This window comes from Python bivittatus, unplaced genomic scaffold, assembly GCF_059951505.1.
Source record: "Python bivittatus isolate LINGU-HERP-01145 unplaced genomic scaffold, Pbiv_v1 ctg000190_np1212, whole genome shotgun sequence".
NCBI classification, from domain to species: Eukaryota; Metazoa; Chordata; class Lepidosauria; order Squamata; family Pythonidae; genus Python; species Python bivittatus.
In genome coordinates this window covers 15,364,622-15,390,521 of record NW_028277042.1, presented here as the reverse complement: position 1 = coordinate 15,390,521, position 25,900 = coordinate 15,364,622, and the positions used below count along the sequence as shown (strand labels likewise).

The window sequence follows — 25,900 nt, the reverse complement described above, 5'->3', positions numbered from 1 at the left end:
CTTGGCAGAAATATTCCTGGAGAACCTGACTTCTTTCTGGGCTCAGCACATCCTAGAGCAGTGTTTTTCAAGCTTAGCAACTTTAAGATGGGTGGACTTCAACTCCCAGAATTCCCCAGCCAGCATGGCTGGCTGGGGAATTCTGGGAGTTGAAGTCCACCCATCTTAAAGTTGCTAAGCTTGAAAAACACTGCCCTAAACTGTTTGCCAGGTTTGTTTTCAAGTCTCTGTTGAACTAGAGATTTGGAATGAGGCAAATCTTAGCAATTGTTTCCTGCTCCCACTCCCCCATTAGGGCCTGTTACCAGAGTTTGTGACTAATCTGCCATACGTGTCTCCAGAGTGTCCAATGCTTGGACTGACCTAGGGCAGCCCAGCGCCCTCCATATAGTTTGAACTAAAAAGGAAAAGTTTTATTTGAGTTGAACGTGACTCAAACTTGTAATATTTTTAGCAGTAGTATGGACAGGGCTTCTGCCAGGGTGTTCTTCTGAGTATCCAGTCTAACCCTCATTTCTGGATTTACTGGTGGTCTCCCATCCAAATGCTACCTGGGTCTGACTTTGCTTAACTTTTGGGAAATTGGCTAAAGTTGGCTTGGTGCTACCACCTCTGTCTCTTTCTCTCCCCCCTCCCCGACAAATTGGATTAGATTAGATTAGATGTAGATTTTTTTTAATCCCACCTTTCTTATTTTTCCTGCCTATCTGTCTCTTTCTCTCACATACATTGTTGTAGAGAATGAGGAAGATGACCTTGATGGAGACATGCAGGAACCATTACCTAGGCCCAAAGGGCTGAAACATTCTTAAAGTTCAGAGAAACAAGATAACTTTTAGAAGTGGCTCAGACAGACACCTCCCTAATCCACTGAACCATAGGGGGGGGGGAGGAAGAGGAGAGGAGGAGATACAGCACAGTCAGACTGGCAAGATTCAGTTATTATAGCCAATCTCAATAACAGTAGTTTTAGCCTTCTTGCAGAGTTGATTTCCTAGTCTGGTCTACCTAGTAGGAATGACTCATGTACAGAGTGTAAAAGAGGAAAAGAAAGTGATAAGCTGACAGCACACCCTTTTCCATGCTGTGCTGGTAAGTTCAGCAGCTCAGTTTCTGTTTGTTGTGCCAAAACACACCAGAGCCCTCTGTTGCACAAGCACTGATACATACATACCTACATATATATATATGTAGGTAGGTATGTATGTATGTATAAAAAATACACAGATAATTCTAAAAATTTCCATAGGAATTGGCTGAGCTATTATTGATTCACAGAGCACGGCAAAACATCACTGCATGAATTAGCAAACAGCTGTTTCTAATTTGAGTTTAGAACTGTACACAGAGGAACTTGTTTTAGTGTTCACTCCTTTCATTTATAATGAATTTTAATCACCGCTACAGGTGAGAAAAATGTAGAAACAAGCTTGTATCTTGTGGAAGAAACAAAGGAGAGACAGATGCTAACAGATTTACAGTCTGTGATAAAAGGAAATGTTTTGGTACACTTTACATGTAATTAGGGTGCAGCTGTTTGCAGTCCCAAACCCATGATGCACAAAAGAATATATTGTCTCTTCTGATCCAGAGGGAGTACAGAAAAACAGTGATCCAATCCTGAAAACATTTAGTTTATTCCTGAATCTCACATAAAACTTTTTCTGCTCCGCCCCTCTTCTCATCCTTTACTGCAGAGCATGGTGCAGCTTGCTAAATGAAATTGATTTGGGGGAGGGGGGAGGGGGGGGAGGGGGCCTACTTCCACACAGATTTTGATTTAAAGTATTTATCTCTTTACCCAAGGGTTTCAAAGTTTAATCAGTGAGTTGGTTACTTGATTGACAGGGCTGTTCAATGCATTCGTCGGATGCAAGCCAGCTGGAGTTCAAGGGGGTTTGCCCCAAGGAAATACATGTAAGATTGCAATCGAGTATATCTGTAATGATTAGGGTACTTTAGGTATATTCCGTGAAAGGGCTTCCTAATTTGAATGGTCTTTTCTAAGCTACCTAGACAAGATTTTGCACTGGGAGGTGGCATCGGGAAATAAACTAGTCGGCTTAAAAAATGCACTTGACGAAAAGTGGGTCCCTGGCCTTCCCCCCCCCCCCTAAGTATGTATGCATATGGAAAGGACATCTGAGGAGCGTTTGTCTTTCAAAGAGATGCTCTTCCACACTCAGGAAGGCAATGGAGTTCTGGAAGTTGGGAGTCCCAACAAAACTAGTGGCCAGCATCTTCTCTCACATCCATTTGCTTGTCCAAGCCAGATCAAACAGGGTCAACTCCCTCCAGAGCCACCTCTTCAAGAAGGCCATCTAACGGGACCGAGGAATTTTCAACCACTGACTGTCTGCTTTGGACCCCCATGATCTGAAAAAATAACCAAGTGGGTAGCGCTACTAGTGCGATACCTGTTATTTGGATTCTATTTCTGAGCTCTGCTTTGGGGTTCCAGATTTGTGGTTGTAACATCAGGTGAAGAAGACCCTTTTTTGGTCATCCAGGATATTCAAGTAATGAATTTGTTCTGGGCTTGTCTGTTTTAAGATCTGTGCCTTAATTCTACGGTTGCCATTTTCCGTTCGCGGATGCATTTTTTCCTGACTTTGACTTTTATGGCGTTATGTTTTATTTTGGATTTTTACTGGAATGGAGATGAATCAATCAATTTAGCAAAGCATACCCCCAAATGTACTATAGCTAAGTGATGTTTCAGTAATATCTTTCTCATCTTCACTGTCTCTTGGTTACATTTATATATTTATTTATTTGTGGAACTGAGCTCAGTCTAAAAGATCAATGAGGTGCGTGTATGATTTATATGACAGTTTGAAGAAAATTGTTGTTATTAGTGGAAGAAATATGTTTATTTGGGTGCATCCTGCCTCCAATTAGCTCTTTCATGATTAAGATGAATGCAGGTAGCCTTGTGAAATGCACTGAACATTAAGCTGCTAAATGACTACACTGTTTAGTGATTGATTATTGACTGTGTTTGTGGACGCACGGTGACCTGCACATCTCTCTTCAGCTATGCTTCTTCCACAGGCTGCTTAGCATCTTCCCCCTTCTAATTAAACTTTTATTGAATTTTCTTCCTTCCTATCCCTTTTCCAAATTTGTTTGGGTACTTTTCTGTTCTTGATGACAGAAGCTTTCTATGAACACACAATTCTATTTGCAAGTAGTCTCTCTCTGTAGAATTAGCCCTTTTTGATTATTTTAATCTCCTTTAATTTTTTTTTGTCCTGCTAAATTATGGTGATTGCATTATGATAGAATTATTGTTGATCCAGTTGGTTGTTTTTTCTTCCCCACTATTAATTTTTCACAAGTGCTCTTGCAATATTTTCCAAAGCCTTTTGCTAATGCTTACGACCAGAGGGCTTTAAAAAACTCTCTTCTCCTTCTCCTTCTCCTTCTCCTTCTCCTTCTCCTTCTCCTTCTCCTTCTCCTTCTCCTTCTCCTTCTCCTTCTCCTTCTCCTTCTCCTTCATCATCATCATCATCATCATCATCATCATCATCAAAATTTATATCCCATCTTTCCTTCAGGATTGCTGTCTTTCTTCACAGCAGCTACCTTGTCAGGTAACTTGGACAAAGTCCAAATGGGCTGTTGGTGGATTTATTATTATTATTATTATTATTATTATTATTATTATTATTATTAATTAAATGTGTATGCCACCCATCTCCCAACACCTCTGGGATTTATACCTGAGTGTCCCAGTCCTAGATTAACACCTTGACCATTAATCTGCTGTCTGAGTCAAGATGATCTTGTCAATTAATCCATCCCCTTACTTGGGATAGGGGATTCCCAGCAGATTGCACTCCAAATGTGACTTGAAGACCTTCTGTGAGAAAGAATCTGATTCTCCTTTGGAAAATATTTCCGTGCTTACCTTCAAGGTGTTTCTTCAAATTTTGAGTGAAATTCTACCCTTTATAATAGATATAGGGATCATCTAGCAGAGGAATTTAACCTTGAGGATGTTTTTCCTTCCCAGGACTAACTCTGTTCCTATCATCTAAGCTGATACAGGTAGTCCTCATTTAGTGACCACAGTTGGGACCAGCAACTTGGTTGTTAAGCAAAGCAGTCGCTAAGTGAAACTGCCACTGTGCTTATGATCTTACTTCAGCATTCCTTTGCTTTACAGACCTGTGAAGGTCGTAAATGTGAGGATTGGTTGTAAAGTCACTTTTTCATCACCATTTTAACTGTAAACGGTTGCTAGACAAGGCAGTCACTAAACAAGGACTGCCTGTACCTGCACTTCCATGCGTAACTCAGTCACACTTATATTGTAACTTTCGTGTTCTAGATTGGAGAAGGCTGGCCTAGATCAATGTCCTAGATCAGAAGTAGACCAGACCACAGTGTATGGTTCTCCAGATGTTGCTTAGCACTTCCACCAGCATGGCCAGTGGAGAGGGCTGATTGATGTTGGAGTTTAAATAAGGGCTGCATGGAGGGCTGCATATTTCCTATTCGTGACACTGCTGGAAGGAGAGAGTTTCCTTGCTCTCCTTGGCAATTCATGCTCTGAATGAATGGCAGACTATTTGGGTATATTCTGTGGCTTTACTGACCTGCATTAGCTTAAGCATTGGTACTTAAATGCCAATTCTTCACAACCTTGGTCCTATCAGGCTACACCGCTAGGTATTCCCTTTCCTGGTCTTCTGCTTTACAGGATAAAACCACACATAGGATTGCCCTAGCAGCGTCACGTTCTTCTGCAACATTGCCCTTTGAATCCTGGACTGGTTGAATGGCAGTTTGTCATGGGCTGTGAGAATAATCTTGGGAGACCGAACGAAGAGCCGTAGCCAGAGCAATGGTCAGACAAAAGATCTCTCAGCCCACAGAAGGAATGGGGGTGGAGAAGGCGTCTCAGGAGGGACCCTCCCTAGTTCTCTGGAAAGTACGGGCAGGGGAGGGGGAGGCGCTTTCAGACTTGCAAGAATCTGTTATTGTAACCTTACAGTAAAGGTAGCGATAATCCTCGTGGTTTTGGTTTCCTGTCTGGACTATCTCGAAGGGCTGACGTTCTTAATGTTTTAATCATATCGGGGGGAGTTGCTGGGGACGTTTTGAAACTGAGAGAATGCCGTGCCATTTTTGAGGCTGTAGTTGCAAACCCTCTGACCCACCACACCCCCACCCCCCACCCCGACAGCAGCAGCAATAGCAGCAGTTTGCATTTCCCCGGAGGACCCCAGCTGGCATGAAGTGGGAATAAGTCTGCGCAGTGGATTGCTGGTCCTTCCTCGCTGCATTTAATCGAGGGAGCAAGCAGGCAGCCAGCTGAATCTTTCCAGCTAGTAGAGCCTATTAATTCAAGTCCTTGGGGTAGGTGGGTGGAGAGGCAACCTCCCCCTTTCTTGCTTGGCGAGGGGGGCCTCCTGTGACAATAGCTGACAGAGACTGTCCAGGGCAAGGTTTGGAAACTTGCTCATTATGGCCCTGTCATTGATTTACAATTGGCAGAGTTAGGTTTAATTTCTCATCTGTGCAAGTCATGATTGTAGGCCCAAGCAGCCCAACTGGGCGTGAGGCGATAAATTAGGCAAGTGGGGGGGGGGGAAATGGAGATATTTTCTCTTAAATGCACGCCAGATTTCTTCTATGGCAGGAGGGACAGAGAGAGCATGCAAGAGACATCCTCTTTCGTGCATTTCTTCTTATCTGGTTTATGTTCGTTTTTTGAAAAACAGAAAGTAGTTGTTTCTGCTTTTTGATGGACCCATGCCCAGATTGGTTTACCATAAGAAACTGATGGAAAGAAGAAAAAAGAAAAGACATAGTACGGTATCCTAATGGGCAATGAAATGTTATGCTCCAAATTAGCAGAGTGGAGTGGGTGGGGTGGGGAATAGCTAATTGCAGTTTGACAAGTTCAAACTCTGCTATTTCACCAATATCCAAAGTGGAAGAAAAGTCTTTGCCCGACGCAAACAAACAATGGATTATTGTGCAGATATTTTCATATATAATTCCATGTGCTTGATTAGTAATTTAAAAAATGCACAGTGAGCACGCACAGTTATTCTCTTATAGACCCTGAAATGTTTCAGAGGAGGATAAAGAAAACGAAAAGAGCTCCCACGTCATGCAGGAGACGCTGTCTCTGTAATACAGCTTTACGGTAAAAGTTATTTTGATACTGCTGAGATGATGATGGCTTGCCAGTCATGCAGAGAAGAGCTTCACTGTCACAGTGCAGTCCAAAGCATGCAGGCTTGAATGTCGGTTGCACTGTGTTCGGTTGGACTTCCTCCTAGGAAAATGCACATTCGATTTCAGCCATAAATACAAAGAATGCCAATGGGGAATTACGCTGGTGGGGAATGCTGGAGGGTAGGTGATTGGAGAAGGAGGTCATCTGGCTACATCTTCCTTGGTGTGAGTTTTATAGAGTTGCTGTACAACTCCAGAGAAGGCTGTGTTCTGTCTTCCCACTGTTCCTATCTCACGCAGGCAAGGAACTTGGTCAGAAGAGTTGCTCAAGGACAGAGGGGTGTAAAATGTTTTGAATACTAAACCTTTCAATTTCAAAACCAGCTATGCCAATCTCACTGGAAGGTTTTTAACATTGTTTTGGCCTTTTCCCATAGTGTCCCTAGCTTGCATTTGAAATACTCTTACACTTCTCTACCTAAGTGTTTCATAAGATGTGATGGGCTGAATTTATTGATATGAGCAAGCAGGGCCATTTTGGAAGTAGCTTGCTGAAGCTTTGGACCTTATTCTGAAGTACGGTGAATGTGGAACATTACTGAGTCAGAAACTTAGAATGATCCACTCTGGTTGTTGTCCTGGATCTGTAGGGTTTCAGAAAGAAGTCTTTCCCAAGTTCTACCTGGAGTTACTGGGACCTCAGTAAGTTGGGACCTCTCTGAGCTGGCCTTTCTGGTGTAGAAGCCTTGGAAATATCCAGATAATATACTACAGGGGAGTAGAGAAATCAGTACCAACAACATTGGAGAGCTACAAGTTCCCTCGCTTCTGTTGTGGATACAGGCAGTCCCTGGGTTAAGAACGTCTGACTTACGAATGGTCTGCCTATTACTAAAAATGTTGGATGGTGTTCTCCTTCCTTGAGCCGACGAATCACTGAAGCCGCATAATGTTTTCATGAACCGCTGAATTGCTGAAGCCACGTGTTTTTAATATGCAGCCTGTTTTCAGCCGTTCGTGAAAACATTGCGTGGCTTCAGCAGTTCGTCAGCTCGAAGAAGGAGAATGCCGTCCACCATTTTTAGTAATAGGCAGTCCATTCGTAAGTCCGAATTCCGAGTTACATACAAATTTGAGTTAAAGACAGATTTAGGAATGGAACTTGTTCTTAACCTGAGGACTGCCTGTAATTCTTGCTGGCTGGGGAATTCTGGGAGTGGAAGTCCACACATCTTAAAGATGCCAAGGTTGAGAAACATTGCTGTAAGGCATGCCTGTTCTGAACAAACAATCCTTGGATATCTAAGGATGTGGAAATGGTACATTACCATTCATCTATAGGGCTTATTGTCTTCCTGTTTGCAGGAAGACGTGAGCGGGACCACGCTTTTCATTCTTTCCAGCACAGTGGAATATTGGAAAGAAGTTATGTAAAGGAGCTCTGTTTGTCTTTGCTTCAGCAGGATAACAAATTTGATCCAGTTCTGTCCTGTTTCCATCAGCAGAATGACTGCTGATGGAAACAGGACAGAACTGGGCTGAATTTGGTGCAGGGAGACAATCTGGCAAAACAAAATTGTGTTCAAAAAAATGGGCCAAATCTGGCTGGGGTTGCAGAGAAAAGAATTCCAGAAACAGCACCAAAAACAGTGCATCCATGTGGGAGAAGCATTTGTGCAGTGTCTCCCAGTGTTGCTGATTCCTCTCTTCTAACCCCCTCCTTCTTCCTTCCTGATCACCCAAAGCAAAGCTGCTACTAAGGACTTGGAAAGCATTCCAGAAGTCATCCTCTACTTTCCCTATCTGGTTTTGACCCAGTGGTGGGAAGGAAAAGGTTGCTTCTTCCCAGGGCTCTCAAGTTAGCTCTTTAGAGAAGCACATGAGAGGAAGAAGAGCATGTAGGGAAGCAAAGAGTAACTACGTAGAGACTGTCAATAACCATCGGCGTCCATTGAGGGCAAGCATTTAGCAATGCTAAAAGGGGTTTCAGAGCATTCAGAAGATCTGCTTTTAATGACCTTTTGAATTTGGAACTCCTGATGTTTTCTTGTCAGAGTGGCTGGCCAGGTCCACATCTGCTGAGCTTCCCTGAAACAGCAATGCTAGGTCAGAGGGCTTGGGCCCACTCTTTGTAGGTCGGGGGCCTCCTCACAGAAGCCTGTTTTGGAGCAAGCAGGCAAGGGGCAGTATATAAAGTGCCCGAAGAAGTTTAGTAGCCATGAAATGGATCACTAGCAGCTGATTACAAACGTACATGTGGATCCTCAGAGCAGAAGCTACTGGGGAGAGGTGAGGAAGGATTGGTCATTCTTGTGCATTTGTGAACAATGGAGAAATGAGAAAGAGTAAAGCCATTGCTGTGATGGAGGTTGGGAGGGGGGAAATACAGCTGTGTCGAGTCAGCAGTCCTTTATGCCTGATCGATTTCAGTTGAACCCATTTTCTTTTCCTTTGCAAGGGAAAAGATCTGTGCAAACCCAACCTGGATAAATGGAGCCAGTATTCCAATTCTTGTATTTATGCCACAATATGGCAAAATTCCCCCCAACAGATTCCCAGGCGCCACGCTGTGGAAATGCTTGCCATCTCTGGCTACTGCTGGAGTCGTTGCCATCTCACTGCAGAGTTGGCAGACACACAGGACGTGAGATTGGCACTGCAGTCGGACTGCCTCTGAGCACAGAGATGAAGCACCTTTAAAGTTAGGTGCAGTGGTCGCCCCTCCTTCTTCCAAAATTTTTTTAAAAAAATCCCTAGGCCACCTTTTGTAATTCACTGGTGGCTGAAAAGCCATTGGACGTGTCACATTGAGCTTTGGCCCATCAATTTCTGGATTGTTTTAGGTGCCACTGGGCTTTTTGGGAAATCTGTCTTGTTTATGTTGGTTGCACTACTATTAAGTGATTCTCTGTGGGTGTGCGCCTGTGAGAGCGAGAGCGAGAGAGTCTGACTGCCTCCTCTAATGATTAGCCTTTCTTGTTTCGGAGCAAGACGATATTTCCAGGCAATATTCTCTGAAATCTGTTCCGACTTGTGTCTGCGGAAAAAAGGGCTGGCGTTCCAGCACTTAATGCAGCAGCTCTTAGAAATGTTGGTGTCTCTCTGAGCCTTGTTGCCTTCTCTTTCCTTGACTCGCTGTTTATTGCTTGGCAGTGGAGTAGACAGGTGTTAAACCTGCTTGGGACTGGGAGGGGCATGGGGAGAGGAAAGGAAAGAGAAACGGCTTTGCATTAATAGTGATGTTCTGCAATGGGCCCATTTGTTTTTACGTTGTTTTCTTAAAAAGAGGCCGATCTGTGTTCGTGGGGCTTTCCTTTCCTTTCCTTTCCTTTCCTTTCCTTTCCTTTCCTTTCCTTTCCTTTCCTTTCCTTTCCTTTCCTTTCCTTTCCTTTCCTTTCCTTTCCTTTCCTTTCCTTTCCTTTCCTTTCCTTTCCTTTCCTTTCCTTTCCTTTCCTTTCCTTTCCCTCAGATATCCCTTTAAGATTCAAGAGGGCTTTGTGCTTTCCGTTCTTTCGGTTTTGTTTTTATTCAGCAGTAGATTTTCTTCTTCCTCCGCGCTCCCACTCTCTCTTTATACTGTAGTAGCAGAAGGGCCATGGTGTGGTGGAACGGCTTTGTCCCTATTTTCACAGATGCACTGGGAATTGTTTTTAATCTCCTTTCTGCTTTCCCATTACAGATGGCGAAGACGACCCACAACTCTCTTGGGTAGCTTCATCTCCCTCCAGCAAAGACGTTGCATCACCCACTCAGATGATAGGAGATGGGTGTGATCTCGGCATCGGAGAGGAGGAAGGGGGGACTGGCCTGCCGTATCCCTGCCAGTTTTGCGATAAGTCCTTCATTCGGCTGAGCTACCTTAAAAGGCACGAGCAGATTCACAGCGACAAGCTACCTTTCAAATGTACCTACTGCAGCCGACTCTTCAAGCACAAGAGGAGCAGAGACCGGCACATTAAGCTGCACACGGGGGACAAGAAGTACCATTGCCACGAATGCGAGGCGGCCTTCTCTCGCAGCGACCACCTCAAAATCCATTTGAAGACGCACAGCTCGAGCAAGCCCTTCAAGTGTACAGTCTGCAAGCGAGGCTTCTCCTCCACCAGCTCCCTGCAGAGCCACATGCAGGCCCACAAGAAGAACAAGGAGCACCTGGCCAAGAGCGAGAAGGAGGCCAAAAAGGACGACTTCATGTGTGACTACTGCGAGGAGACCTTCAGCCAGACAGAAGAGCTGGAGAAGCACGTCATGACCCGCCACCCACAGCTGTCTGAAAAGGCCGACCTGCAGTGCATCCATTGTCCGGAAGTATTTGCCGATGAGAATGCTCTCCTGTCCCACATCCACCAAGCTCATGCCAACAAAAAACATAAGTGTCCCATGTGCCCTGAGCAGTTCTCCTCAGTGGAAGAAGTCTACTGCCACTTAGACAGCCATCGACAGCCTGATTCCAGCAACCACAGCATCAGCCCAGACCCCGTCTTGGGCAGCGTGGCCTCCATGAGCAGTGCCACGCCAGATTCCAGTGCATCGGTGGAACGGGGCTCTACCCCTGACTCAACCTTGAAACCTTTGAGGGGGCAAAAGAAAATGAGATCACTGGAAAGGGAAGAGGGCCAGGCGTGGTCAAAGGTAGCCTACAGCTGCCCTTATTGCACCAAACGCGACTTTAACAGTCTTGCTGTTTTGGAGATCCATCTGAAGACCATCCATACAGATAAACCTCAGCAAAACCACACGTGCCAGATTTGCCTTGAATCCATGCCTACCTTATATAACCTGAATGAACATGTGCGGAAAGTGCATAAAAACCATGCGTATCCTATGATGCAGTTCAGCAACATTTCTGCTTTCCACTGTAACTATTGCCCAGAGATGTTTGCAGATATCAACAGTCTGCAGGAACACATCCGTATTGCCCACTGTGGGCCAGGAGCCACGGCGCAAGATGGTAATAACGCCTTCTTTTGCAACCAGTGCTCCATGGGCTTTCTGACAGAAGCTTCTCTGACTGAGCATATCCAGCAAACTCACTGCAACATTGGGAACTCAAAATTGGATTCCCCTGTGGTTCAACCATCACAGTCTTTTATGGAAGTTTATTCCTGTCCGTATTGCACGAACTCGCCCATTTTTGGCTCCATTCTCAAGCTAACAAAACATATTAAAGAAAACCACAAGAACATTCCACTGGCACATAATAAAAAGTCAAAAGGGGAGCAGAGCCCAGTTTCTTCTGATGTTGAAGTTTCTTCCCCCAAAAGACAACGGCTTTCTGCTAGCGTCCATTCTGTTTCAAATGGCGAATACCCATGTAATCAATGTGAGCTGAAGTTCTCCAACTTTGAAAGTTTCCAGACCCATTTGAAGTTGCATTTGGAGTTGCTGTTAAGGAAGCAGTCATGTCCTCAGTGCAAAGAAGACTTTGATTCCCAGGAGTCTCTTCTGCAGCACCTCACTGTCCATTACATGACGACCTCAACACATTATGTATGCGAGAGCTGTGACAAGCAATTTTCATCCGTGGATGATCTGCAGAAGCACCTCCTAGACATGCATACGTTTGTCTTATATCATTGCACCCTGTGTCAAGAGGTTTTTGACTCCAAAGTATCCATCCAAGTGCACTTGGCAGTGAAGCATAGCAACGAGAAAAAAATGTACCGCTGCACAGCATGTAACTGGGATTTTCGGAAGGAGGTGGACCTTCAGATCCATGTGAAGCATAGCCATTTGGGCAACCCTGCAAAGTCACACAAATGCATCTTTTGTGGGGAGACTTTTAGCACAGAGGTGGAGCTGCAGTGCCATATCACAACCCACAGCAAAAAATACAACTGCAAATTCTGCAGTAAAGCTTTCCATGCCATTATTCTGCTCGAAAAACATTTGCGGGAGAAGCATTGCGTCTTTGATGCTGGCACTGAGAATGGTACGGCTAACGGCATGACACCAGCCAGTAAGAAGGCTGAGTCTGCAGATATCCAGAACATGTTGATAAAAAACCCAGATACTTCCAATAGCCATGAAGCTAGTGAGGATGACATTGATGCCTCTGAACCCATGTATGGCTGTGACATCTGTGGGGCAGCATATACAATGGAAGTCCTTCTGCAGAACCATCGTTTGCGGGATCATAACATCCGACCTGGGGAGGATGATTGTTCCAGGAAGAAAGCTGAGTTCATCAAAGGTAGTCACAAGTGTAACATCTGCTCAAGGACCTTTTTCTCAGAGAATGGCCTCCGGGAACACATGCAGACCCATCGGGGCCCAGCAAAGCATTATATGTGCCCCATTTGTGGGGAGCGCTTCCCATCCCTCCTGACCCTGACAGAGCATAAAGTAACTCATAGTAAGAGCTTGGATACAGGCACATGCCGGATCTGCAAAATGCCACTGCAGAGCGAAGAGGAATTCATCGAGCACTGCCAGATGCACCCTGATCTTAGAAATTCCCTCACTGGGTTTCGTTGTGTTGTCTGCATGCAGACGGTCACCTCAACGCTTGAGCTGAAAATCCACGGAACGTTCCACATGCAAAAGTTGGTAGGGAACTCTGCGACGTCCTCACCCAACGGCCAGGCTCTGCAGAAACTATACAAGTGTGCTCTGTGCTTGAAAGACTTCAGAAACAAACAAGACCTGGTGAAACTGGATGTTAATGGTCTACCATATGGTCTGTGCGCTGCTTGCATGGCTCGGAGCACCAACGGACAGTCCTTAGGCCTGACTGTTCCAGACATTAGCGAAAGACCTTGCGGTAGCCTGAGATGTCCAGAGTGTAGTGTCAAATTTGAAAGTGCTGAAGAGCTAGAGAGCCACCTCCAGCTGGATCATCGAGACCTGACGCCTGAAACCAGTGGCCAAAAGAAGGGTACCCAGACATCCCCCATTCCCAGAGTAAGTATTGCCATAGATTACCTTTTTCATGATCATCACAAGAAGTCAGTATTCTGTTCAAACCTTCACAGGTTGTGCGTGGTTGAAATGTATGCAGGTGGTCCTTGGTTAACAACCACTTGTTCAGCAACTGTTCAAACTTACAACGGTGCTGAATGAATGGTACTTACGATCAGTCCTTGAAGGTCCAGCCATCGCAGTGTCCCTGTGGTCATGTGATCGTGATCTGGGCGTTGGCAACTGGCCCAGATTTTTGACTGTTGCAGCATCCTGTGGTCACGTGATTGTGATTTGTGACCTTATCTGCCAGCTGTCAATGGGGAAGCTGCCAGGAAGTCAGAAGTTGCAGTCACATGAGGTCCTTGCTTAATGACCCACAGTGATTCGCTTAACGATGGTAACCGGGAACTGCTGGAACTGCCGTCACTAAGCGGTGCAGTCATGTGACATCGCGCTTTATGACCACAGTGCTTAGTGATGGGAATTTCGGTCCCAATTGCCATTGTTAAGCAAGAACTCCCTATACTTAAGATTCCATAAGTCGAGAAGAAACTTCCATTCTATTCAGTACTGAAAATATCTTTGTGTGCGTCTAGTTCTTCCATAACCTAGAGTTTGTACAGAAAATTCTCTTTATATGGGAGCTCCATGCCAACACTGGAACTGGATAAAATTTTGGATTGGGGTATGTCTGCTCTATAGTCATTACCCTTAAAAACATGAGTCTGACTGTCTGACTGCAGAAATGAAGCAGTGTAGATTTCATTTTTTTTTTCTTTTAAGAATCAACTTTTCTTGATTTTAAGTGGTGGTCGTGGTGATGCTCTTTGGACAAAGCGACTTTATTTACAGACTGGGTCATTTGATGGAAATAAAGGTTGTTTCATGGTTAAGTGATAATTAAGTGCCATACCCTAAAAATATTCATGTAAAGCATTACTCCTCGGCAAGCTAATTCTAGGCAGAGTTGGAAAAAATGTCTAAAAATTGCTGCTATCTGCCTGAAAATTATTGGACAGGGAAACAATGCTTCTCAGTAAATAATTAATTTCTTACTGATATTATTTCAATTAGAAGTACATTTTGCAAAGAAGATCACTGGATCATTTCGGATACCATTTCTTTGGATCCTTTTAACAGTTCTAATGCTGAAGAGGGGGAATGATGCAGTGAAACCCCCCACATGACATGATTGTCACATGGCAGTCTGTTTATTCTGCTTTGCTCAGTCTCCGATGTGAAGGTTGGAAGTGGGAATTCAGAAGTGTTCACTAAGCCCCCATTATGCATTGCTAATTCAGAACTGTGCAGAGTCATTAGAAGGCATACAAATTTAATCATCATCGTCATCAGTAGAAGAGCTTCTTTTAGGCCTTTTTCATTTAGGTTCAGTTCAAACACAACCCAAACCACATTCTCCCGAGGCTGGCGACTATTTTCCTTAGACATCCTGTGCTACTTTGAGTTCAAACGGTAAAGCTGGGCATGCTCTTTGTCTCTGAATAATAATCTTATGCATTCAGACATGAAGGGTTTTCTTACATGCATGCATGTATGAGCATCGTGCTGCTCCCTTTGGAGTAAACGACATTACACAGAGCCCAGAAAAGAAGTAAGAAATAGTAAGCCAAAGGAATTAAAGGCATGAGCTAAAAAAAAAGGAAAGGGAACATCCCAACCAGTTTGCGTCAACAGCATTCACTAGACATCTCTATGACTGCTCATGATCAGACTAGGATCTGCTTCCTGAATATGTGTTATTCCAGATAAATTTGCCACTGGCTTCAGTATTGAACTGGCTTGACTATTTCATCGCATGGTGGATATCTGCCAGGGTTTCCAAGGTTTTTGCAAATTTCCATTAGCAGCTCAGCTGACCACTGATTCCTCAGCTGGAAAGACTATCAAGGCTCAGAACTTTTCCTTGGGTGGCAAATTGGGGCATGCTCAGACCTTCTTGCCATCCCACCATTTGAACGATACTTGATGTAGAACACAAAGCGGACAACTGGTCCAACACCCATCCAAGGGTCTTTCCTCCCACTTGAGCCTGAAGTCTCCTGACAAAGCATCATCCTGTACGAGGCTGCGATGGAGCTGTGAAGAGTCACCCACCAAGCTTTTGCCAGTGGTGGCAATATATTGGGTTCAAAGGTTTCTTGGTGCTTGAAACAATCCAAGCAAAAGCTTCTTTTGCTTTGTTTCACTCAATGCTTTGGCATAGTGCTCCCTGGAGGTCAAGCGAATCAGTGACTAGACCAGTCTCCAGCTGTGATATACATCTAATTCTGCAGAGAATAAAATGCAGAATGGAAACACCTCTCCCTTCAGTGTGAAGCCCCTTGGGTGCTTGTTCTCCAAAGCTACTTATTAGCCTGGTCACCATCTTTCTACTTTTTTCTTTCTTCATTGCACTTTGCCCTCATCTTAAAGAACAGGCCTGTTCTTTTATGCCAGGCTAATTCCAGTTTTCTATGGATGCACACAGACAGTGGCTACAGTACTTCAAACTCTACTGCACAATTATTATTATTATTATTTTTTTTACTACTGTTCTTCTTGCTTCCTCACAGTCATCCTGAGTGGAAATTGATGCTGTCCCCCTCATGCCTACTTTTAACTATATCTCTTCAACAAGAGCTTCCATGTTTCCTCTTTTCTCTGGAGAGAATTTAAGTTCTTCAACAAAGTAAATGTGTTGAATCGTATCCCAAGAGGGCAGATTTTTCTTGTAGAAGATAATGAAAAAATCAGAATTCAGACTTGTGCCAAATTACACTTTACTGAAGACTTTGAGATTGGCATATATGCTAATGTTTTAGGTCTGTCATTCTACTTTGTCATTAACAGGAGCAGTTCCCTTAGTAGATTGATGAATGCAAACAAGTCTGTGCCCCTTTCATCAAACCCATCTTAGTCCTCCATGCAGATTATCAGTTTGCCCTGGCTCTGCTCTGTTTCTTCAGCCTTCATCAATTATGGAAGGACGTGGGCTCTTCTTGTTGGAATGGGGAGTATTCACCTTTGGCAACAGCATCTTTCTTCTTGAAGTACCAAATTATCTGAATTCAGGTGATGTCTGAATTATGATGAGTGTCCCCATATCAGTTTTGGAAGTGTGAGTAGAACATGATTTGCTCATCTCCATTTCTATTCAAGATTCCACCTTTGGTGAGCATCTTTGCATCATGCTTTCCTAGGATTAATACACCTGAATGTAGAGGGCATCCAACTCCCTCCCCAATTCTTCATTGCTTTGTTTTTCAGGAGATCAACTTGATATTCTTCAGATGAGTTGGAAAGATGAGGCCTCCAAGTCCCAGTCAACTAGGACAATTCTGGGATTGTCTTCAATATATCTCGAAAACTCTACAATGAGGAAAGCTGGTAGAAATAGAACCCCACCTGTTCTCATTTATTTGATCAAAGAAGACTCTGGGCTCTCTTCCCTTTTGCAGTGATCTCCTTGACTGTGCTTTAGAAGGATGCAAGAAAGACGAGTTGCAGGTTTCAGTTAAAATTGGCAACATCCAAGATAGAACCTGAGGGATCTCAGTAATTCCCATCTTTATTCACTTACTTATAGAAGTCACTTTCTGAATACACATACACGAAGACATACATATATGTACACACATCAGTTATTTCTGAAGAAGACTGCTTGCAAGTCAGCCCATAGATTTTAGTAGATTTCAGAATTATAGGCAGAGGCCGCTGAGTGCTCATAGCATTTTTCAGAGAACAGTAAATTTCAGTAGCTTGTTAAAGAGGTGCATCGAAGATAGCTAGGGAAGCTAAATTGAACAACACACTGTTCTCTGTTTTCTAATCTCTTGTTGATTTGTAGTACAACAGGTAAAATGCAGTTTTTACGCAGCCAGCCTTGTACGTGAAATACCAACTGAGCTGTCCAAATGACGTTACTACTCTATAATTCTTGACCAGTTCCTCTTTTTTTTCCTGGAACATTATTGATTTTTTTTTCTTTTACACAGAGCCTAACAGTGGAGGATTAAGGGGAAAAAAAAGATATAGTCAGAGAGAAGCTATGTTGAGATTACATTAAAAACAGTAGGAGCACATGTTCAATTAAACACAGGCATGTATGACTCAGAAGGGAAAGGTACATTTGGAATATAGAAAGTGTAAAGGAATATAGAAAGAGTCACCAAATGTCCATTTCTTAGAAGACAACTGATGGAGTTACTCCCCAACGTTGCCTCTAACCCTCTGAAACTCTGATCTGTCATCTGATCTCAGCTTACTGGTGTATTTTTTCCTGAGCAAGTGGGTACCCTTTCCAACACAGAGGTGGACTACAGTCAACAACTGTTTTTATTTTCTAAGACTGCTTACGTACGATGCCAGTATGGGTCCCAGAGGTATTCTTGAAAATTAAAGAGATGCCAGTGAGCTTGGAGAGCTCCGAGAGAAATGTCAGTAGTCACATTAGGCTGTCTGTGAATTTCCTGGTCTTGAACAAGAAAGTTTTTAATTCTTACAATCTCACCTTGGCTTTTCATTCAGTGGATCATCTCACTGAATTTCATAAACCACCACTTAGTTGTAGATCACATACTTTGCAAGTAGTTAATCCCAGACTCAGTCTTTGACATCTATCTGAAACCGTGGCAAGCAGTTGCCAGTCACTGTCGTCAGTAATAGTCCAGATAGGCCAACAGATTGATTTCCATGGTTCATACCAGACACCTTTTTTTCTAGAAGGTTTGGTTTTATTCCTGTTGGTGTCATTCCTTATTATTTCCACCAGAGGTAGGCAACCTACATTCTTCCAGATACTTTGGGCTTCAAATCCCATCATTCTGCAACCAGTTCAACAGCAAGGGTTTATTGGAGCAGCAGCCCAAAGAACTAGAAGACACCAGATTGCCTACTCTTTTATACAAGCAAGCCCCAAAGTGAAACCATTCCAATTACAGAAAGTAGTTCTCTGCAGAGTACAGAGGCAGATTTCATGCCCAGGAGAGACAGAATTGATGTATTCCTTTGGGATTCGCAAAATACATCTGGTGATTTTCAGGGTATAACTCTGTTTGAATGATATTAACTTCTTGTGCTAACCTAGTAAAGCTGGGAGATTTATACCATTCTATTTGCATTCTCAAGTTGTGTTACTCATTTCTGAGGTATATGAATTGCTGCACCAGACGTCAGCTATCTTTCATGACAGTGCTTCCAAGCAACCAACTTTTCTGCTGTTTCGCTTGATAATGTCAAATGACTTGTCCTGCAAGAAATAAAAATAGAAAGAAATGTTAGCAATGGACTTCTAATGGACTTTGCCTTCCGATGTGATTGCTTTATACTGATACTAATTATTCCTAAACATTTTGTCCCTGTGTCATTGCCAAGAAGGCACAACCTTGCCACTTTTAAATCCAAACTTCTTGTCTGATTGAATAAAACCACCATGTGTCATTGCTTCTTCATGGTATATCCTTGTTCAGCAGCTAAGCTTCAATAGCCTGGCATAGGAAAAGTGTAATAAATGATGGGGGAAAAAACTGAGTCATGCTTCATGGTAGATTTCTGTAATTTTCTGGAATTCATACTTTCTCTTCCAAAAGGAATGTGTGTGTGCTGTTCTGTATGTGCTGTACAGTTTCTTTAATGTCTTTTTCTGAAATCACATTCCTCTTATTTGAAGACTAAGCATATTTTACTGCAAGGAATAAAACCCTTGGAATACTTTTACATACATACATACATACATACATACATACATACATACATACATACAGTTAGTTAGTTAGTTAGTTAGTTAGTTAGTTAGTTAGATTGATTTCACATTGTCACCACCCATCTCACTTAAGAACGACTCTTAATCTACTTACAGGGAATCCCATTGCCTAGGGGTGATAAAAAACAAAAAGGGTACAATCATGTCTCAGCCCACCACGATCAACTGGTGTTATATTTTCAGTGATCAGTAAAACATTCTCTCTCTCTCTCTCTCTCTCTCTCTCTCTTTCATTCTTTCAGGTATTTTGGGGTGGGAGGTACAATATGATTCTTTGTTTTATAAAGCTGGTCTTCCATTAAAATGTAAATCAAGTTGGAATTACTGTGATTGCTTTTTTGAATGGTGAGCTCCCATCGTAATGCTTTCCAGAAGTCTTGCAGATACATAAGTTGTTCAAACTTTCACAATAAAACATGAAATAATTCATTGATGGACTATATTTGTTCTTGGAAAATGGTCCTGGATGTTGGGCTTTGTTGAAACAAGCAAACAGATTAACAACAACTCCTGCAGTCAGTGACCAATGGAGATAATATCTACTTACAGGAATGAGAAAGTATTGACTGGCTTTATTTAATACATCACTTAGCCATGATGTATTAAATAAACCACAATTGGCTGGATTTATGCAACACACTAATCCATAAAATAAAATGAAATCTGCTTTACAAGCTATAGTGGCTATGTTCACAAAACTAAGTTAAAACCAAACAAACTATATTATGCTTAATGCAAGGGAGAAACCCAGTCATTATGTCAAATCAATTGAAAAAGTTAAATATATATATGATTTTCATCAGTGGTTTTCTAGTTAAAATTATTGTTTTCGTAAGTTCATTGGTCTGTCAGCCAAATTTTACTGTTTTAAACATTAGTTACAAAAATGAAAGAAAGATTACATGCAAGAAAGTAGTCATAAAATCTATAATACTTGCTTACTTATTAAACCTCCTGGAGAACAGAACTTTAATTTGGAATTTAATACTGGAATATACACTGAGAGCATTTAGTATATCACTAAACTAAGATTTAATGTTATGGGTATAAAGCTGAGGTTTGCATGTCCCTCCTTTATTTTAGACATTGCTTCAGTTCCCTTTTTGTGGCTGTAATATGCTGGTTCATCTGAACCTTGGTTTGCTTGCAAATCATGAATTCATCCCAATTATTACCGAAAGTAGCAGACAGGTTTCTGGAAACCATTGTCTGGCAGGTCAAAATCAAACAGCAAAATGTACTTTGCAGTGGAAACAGGTATGGACATGTTCAACTTTCATGCATGAGAGAAGGTGATAATGTGCCATCAAGTCAGCATTGACTCTTAGTGACCACATATTTTCTCCATGATGATTTATCCCTAACTTGGTCCTTCTGATTTTCCAGTGGTGCACCCATTGCCACTCTAACAGAGTCCATCCAACTTGCTGCTGGTGGTCCTCTTCTCCTCCTCCTTCCTTCCACATTTCCCAGCATTAGACCCTTCTCCAGAGAGCTAGATCCTTGCATAATATATCTGAAGTAGGATAACTTGAGCCTTTTCACTTGTGCCTTGAGTGAGAACTCTGGGTTGATTTGTTTGATTATCCATTTGTTTGCTTTCTTAGCTGTCCATGTGGGCAAATCCAAAGCTCATGTCCATCTAATGGTTTAGAACTGGAGAAGATGCCAGAACAATCACACCCACCTGCCAACTCAAAATAACACTCTGCTTTTGATAAGTCTGTGAAACCTTTATAAGGTTACCAGTCTCTTTGCCCTTTACCCTAGTAAGAAATATTTGTTGTAGCTTCTACTTACAAATAACAACAGCAGTGCCAACAACAATAAAAGAGTAAAAGTGATGCTTTATCTTTTACTGGTCCAGCAAAGTTTCAGGGCATTTTAGAGTTTAAAGTTTTAGAGTCATTCAGGCTGTAATTTTTCCATGTGACTTAGCAACAAAGATGCAAAACAGTTGGTACATAACAGTGAAATACCTTGATTTTCTGGACCTAATTGAATGGATTTCACATGGAAGGGACGAAAATTCATTGTGATTTGTGTCATTTGCATAATGATTTGTGTTATTGTAATAATTGCTTTATGCAAATGAAGTCATCACCACGATGACATACTCTTTGTTACAACATACTTTGAGAAATAATGGGACTCTTTTCTCCCAATGAATTTTCACTCTGGGCCTGTGTTGAGTGGATAGATTCACGTTTTTGATATGCCCTAAAACATTTTGTACACATGCATTCAGTATATTCATGTGAGAACATGAGGTAGCCATCTGACCGTAATTTACCTCTTTGTTCTTAAAGTCCTGATAGTTTGGGGTATACAGTACTTGTTTTTGTAGAGAGTAGTGTTGGTGGAGGAATCTGAAAAGTTTATGGAGATTTTCAAACATGGACAGTGCTTATGTATAGAACTTACTACTGCTTTTCATTGTAACTAAGATTCCAAAGAGGATGCTACAGATAAGATAAAACCACAATGTGAACCATTTCAGAAAACTGTAAAATAATTCTCTTAAGAGTTCTAGTATAGTAATACAGATCATCATGATTTTGCCTTATACTTCCTTCTTCCTTTCTTCTTAAACAGAAGAAGACTTACCAGTGTATTAAGTGCCAGATGACCTTCGAGAATGAAAGAGAGATACAGATCCACGTTGCAAATCACATGATTGGTAAGAACTCTTCAATCCTGCTTCTCTTGGTTCGATCTTTGTTGTTAACTTTTATACTTAGTCTGTAACATTTTATTTTGTGATTCTTTCGCCTGGACTGCTGTGATGTGGTTAGTCTTTCTGTATATTAGTTAATCTCTGCCAGGTCACCTGTGTGTGGTTCTGTGGGACACATTGAGACCTTTAAGTCATGTTCAAGGGTCCAGACTGCATGGTTTCTTTTGATTTTCTTAAAGATCATTTGCTTTAAGAGAGGATACTAGATGTAAATAGATATGCCTGATTCTTCTGGTTTGGGTTCATATGAGAAATCATAGCTTAAAATAATTTTAGTTAAGAAACTTGGTTGGTGTTTCAGTATCTAGAGCAGGGAAACCATAGTGTAGAGTTACGCTTGTTTTCCATCTGCTAAGTTTCTAAGTATATTCCTGTCTCCATGGTACAGTGGTTTCTGGAGGTGGAACCATGGTCAGTTGCCTGTGAATTTAGAGAAAACAGCAAACCACAGTTAACAAAAAATACGGTTTGAAACATAGTTAAGAATAAAATTACTCATACGAAACTGAGACTTTGAAAATCTTCCACCTTATGATATACGTTTTCTATTTTAACTGGGAGTGCAGGGGATGGAGCGAGGAGGTAACTGATCCTTCACTGACTTTCATCTAATTTTGAATGGCATAAGTTTGAACCTTCCATTTCCATAACTGAAATGTGATGAATTTCCAACACGCTTTCACAATGCTTAAGTTTTATTTCAGTCTCGTTCAGCTTTTCCTCTGTCTGTCTGTCTCTCTTTTCACGCCTTTTTCTATTTTTTCCCGATTCCTCTTATTTTATTTGTGTTTTCTGTAAATTTTCTAATTTTTTTGCCTGTGGCTTGGTTTTTGAAAATGTAGCTTTGTACAAAGTTTGTAATTCACTTTTGCTGTGCTTGACTTCACCAAAAAAGCCTGGTTTTATTGGAATGAAACCACCTTCTCTTCTCCCTTTTGTAAAAAGGTTACTGTAAAATGAAAAGGCTTATAATTTCTGGCACACCTGTAAGGGATTTTAAAAAAAATTTATTTACCCCCAAAATGGAGAAAAACAGTTCTTTCTGTCTGCACAGATGTTACAACTATATTTAAAAGCTGGGAAGCTTTACTGTATTTTAATGTACACATTGCTGAGTAATTTTCTTTTTTGTACATATCACTCCAGAAACATGCTGAAGACCTTTTAAGTATGTTACATTTTTAAAAAAATTTTGCATGCTCATGCTGCAACATTGCTCTCTGATGATGTTTTTCCATGAACCATTCAGTATTTAAGGGATCTAGTCTTCAAAACTTCTACACTCCTTAATGTGCATGATGCATAAATGTCTAAGAGCCCATACAGAATGTTGACTTGGAAGATCAGGGCAAAACATTCCTTTATTAGAAGATTTAAAAATTGGAATTGTCCCTCCCAGTAATTTCTCCAGTATTTCTAGGCAGGGAACTTGCTGGTGCTTTTTGGGAGCTTAAAATGAAGTTATCTAAAAATGTTTGTTTGTGTGGCAGGTGTTAATGCAGTCACTTGTTTTCAGGTGTGAAGGGTGAGAAGCTTGCTAATTGGACCGTACTGATTTCCTTTTCCTCCCCTGTACGAGAGAGGTATTTTGAGGCAATGGGATAAGTGGGGTACTTTGTTCTGTTGACTTTTCCCCATATATCTGATTTTTTTTCCATAGATCTGATTTGTACAGGAGAATTCTACATACAAAGGAAAGTTTCTTGCTGCAGAAAGGGACCTCCCAGGAGGCCATCAAATCCATCTACTGCTCAGTGTAGGAATCTAAATCCAGGCATCCTCAACAGGTGGTTTTCCAACTCCCTCTTGAACACAACTAGTGAAGGGAAGGCTACCACATTTTTGGATCACTGGTTCCCCAGGGTAGGAACCAATGATAGGGTAGGAATTAGGAAGCTTTTCCTGCCACTCAATCAGAATTTGCATCCCAGTGACTTAAATCCATTATTCTGTGTCCTGTGGTCCGTGAGCACAGAGTCATATGGCTTTCTTCTGTGAAATATTCTTCCATGGATCTGAAAAATGCTATCGTGTGCCCCTAACCTTTTTCTCTTCAGGGCTATGCCAAACCGATTCTTTCAGTGGCTCATGGTAAGAGTTACTTTCTAGTTCTGATTGCCCTCATTACTTTTCTCTGCATTGCTTCCCTTTTCTCTGAAACTTTCTTGACACGTGGTGCCCACAATTGTATATAGTAGTTAAGGTGGTGCTGAATCAGTCCAAAAGAGTCTGGTTGTGGCTTTTCCAGCAACTGGAAGTTCTTCTATTAATGCAGGGCGATGGGAAAGTTAAGAGGGACAGATGCAGATGGTCTTCAGAAAATTCCTACCTCTGTGGTGTTGTGGATGGATCAAGTTTTCCCTTATTTGTTTACTTCAAAATACTGTCTGAACTTCCTTAGTGCTGTGTGTCGTTCCTACATTTGGCCTTTCTGCTCTCTTGATTCAGATGAGTAACCCCTAGAAGTGTTGGGATTGCAATTCCCAGAACTCCAGTCAGCATGGAATTCTTTTGGTTTATGCCGTTTTGGGATTCTGGGAGTTATGGTCCCAGCACATGTGCCAGATTGGGGAAAACCGATTCAGATGCTTTGACTGACTTATCATGGTTGAAAAAATGAACAGAACTAGGATGGACAAACTGTGGTCTAAAACATCTTTGCACCCCTGCTCGCTGGAGCGCCCTTTGACGTTTGTACGGGTTGCTGAACATTGCTGAGAATTCCAGCAATGCTCAGGTGGGAAGCACATGAAACTAGAACAAGACTTTAAAAAAGGTACACACACACACACACACACAGAGGCCATAGGCCAACAGACAGTCTAAAGGCTACCATCACATTAGAATTTGTGATCAGAGAAAATGTTATTGTACTTAGGAACGTCATGCATCAAACAAGTGAGGAATTGTTCAGAAGAAAATGGCAGCCAATTTGAACATTTAGTGTAATTTATATAATAAATTGTCCATGCGGGCCTGACTTTTGGTACACCCTGTGTGTATGTGTGTGTGTGAGAGAGAGTTTTGTGATATCTGTACATCTACATCCATATCGATATCCCTATGAGAAATATCTCAGTGCCATGCATAGCCATATCCATTTTTCATCGTCTTCCAGACACTGCACCCTTCACTCCCTAAAATCCTAAATGTACCCCTTCTCCTTTACCAGCCACCAAAAGCCATTCTTCAACCTAATGAGGAATTGGGACACTGATAAATATCATGCAGAAATGCCTCCTTCCTTTCCAGAGCTCCTTAGTCATGGTTACATTCATCAAAAGTAACATGCTGGGAAGATTTAGCCCTGCTTGGGCATGTTCCTTTGAAAAATGGCCCTTCTGCAAGTTTTTGCTATCTATATCTGTAACGTACCCACCCACTCCTGCAAATACAGTGGCATATTGAGTTCTGCCCAACTTCTTCAGAGCTTGAGCAGAAGGGTTGTCTCCCTAAGGAGAGATAGATGGGAAACACGTTGCTTTGTTTTCCTTCTAAGGCCTCTGGGACTTTAAAAAAAAAACACAGATGGAAGACCCTCCCTCCCCCAACCTCTCAACTGTGATCGGTCTCTCAAATGGAGCTGATAGGAAATTGTTTCCAACCAAGGCTTGTAGGGTCGAAGAGATTATTACTGTTTTAATGGTAATAATAATAGCAACAACAACAGCAACGTTGTCATCTAGGAATAATGTCTGACCGGAAAGAGTTCCTTTGACATATTTTTATTTTTCAAGGATTAGAATTCCCCCATGCTTTGCTTGTGATTTCCTCCCCTCCTTTTTAAGACTTTGGGTAGAACACCCTAAGGTTATATAAAAAAGCTTTGCTCCTTCTTTCTTCCTATGCTGACCTGCTAATGGCTCCCACTTCTCCAACCCCATCCTACCCTTCACCTTCTCCTGTCTGATCTGTGTTCTCTGTTAGATGTGATGAAGGATGGACATCATTGGAGTCTGAATCCACAGGGGTTCATGAACTGGAAGTCAGCTGGGCTGGCACCTAAAATCATAGTAGATGCTTAACGATGCAGATCTCCCCTGCCCCAGTAAGAAAGGAAGCAAGGGGGCAAGGGAGCATGTAAGGTGCAGGTATTTAACATGGATTATTGGTCCATCTTCAGTCTAAGCTGAAGAAGTCCTCTCTTCAGAGTTCCTCGTCTGTATGTAGAATATAACACTTCTATCATGGCTAAACATACATAAACAGATCTCTTCTGACAGAACATAGTTTTCAGCCATCTGACCATCTGTTGTGCTCTTTTGTCTGCCTATTTCTTAAAGCATAGACCGAGATGTGACAGA

The 25,900-nt window shown here is 42.1% G+C and overlaps 1 protein-coding gene across 2 annotated transcripts in view; it reads left to right on the top strand.

The window, feature by feature from the left end:
* The window catches only part of ZNF423 (zinc finger protein 423), a 236,775-nt gene that overhangs the window by 112,628 nt on the left and 98,247 nt on the right, over window positions 1–25,900 (top strand). For both annotated transcript variants that reach the window (XM_088136113.1, XM_088136114.1), the window contains exons 4-5: window positions 9,875–13,098; window positions 21,455–21,539. In XM_088136113.1, coding sequence (XP_087992239.1) covers window positions 9,875–13,098; window positions 21,455–21,539 — 3,309 coding nt within the window. The remainder of the gene's footprint in view (window positions 1–9,874; window positions 13,099–21,454; window positions 21,540–25,900) is intronic.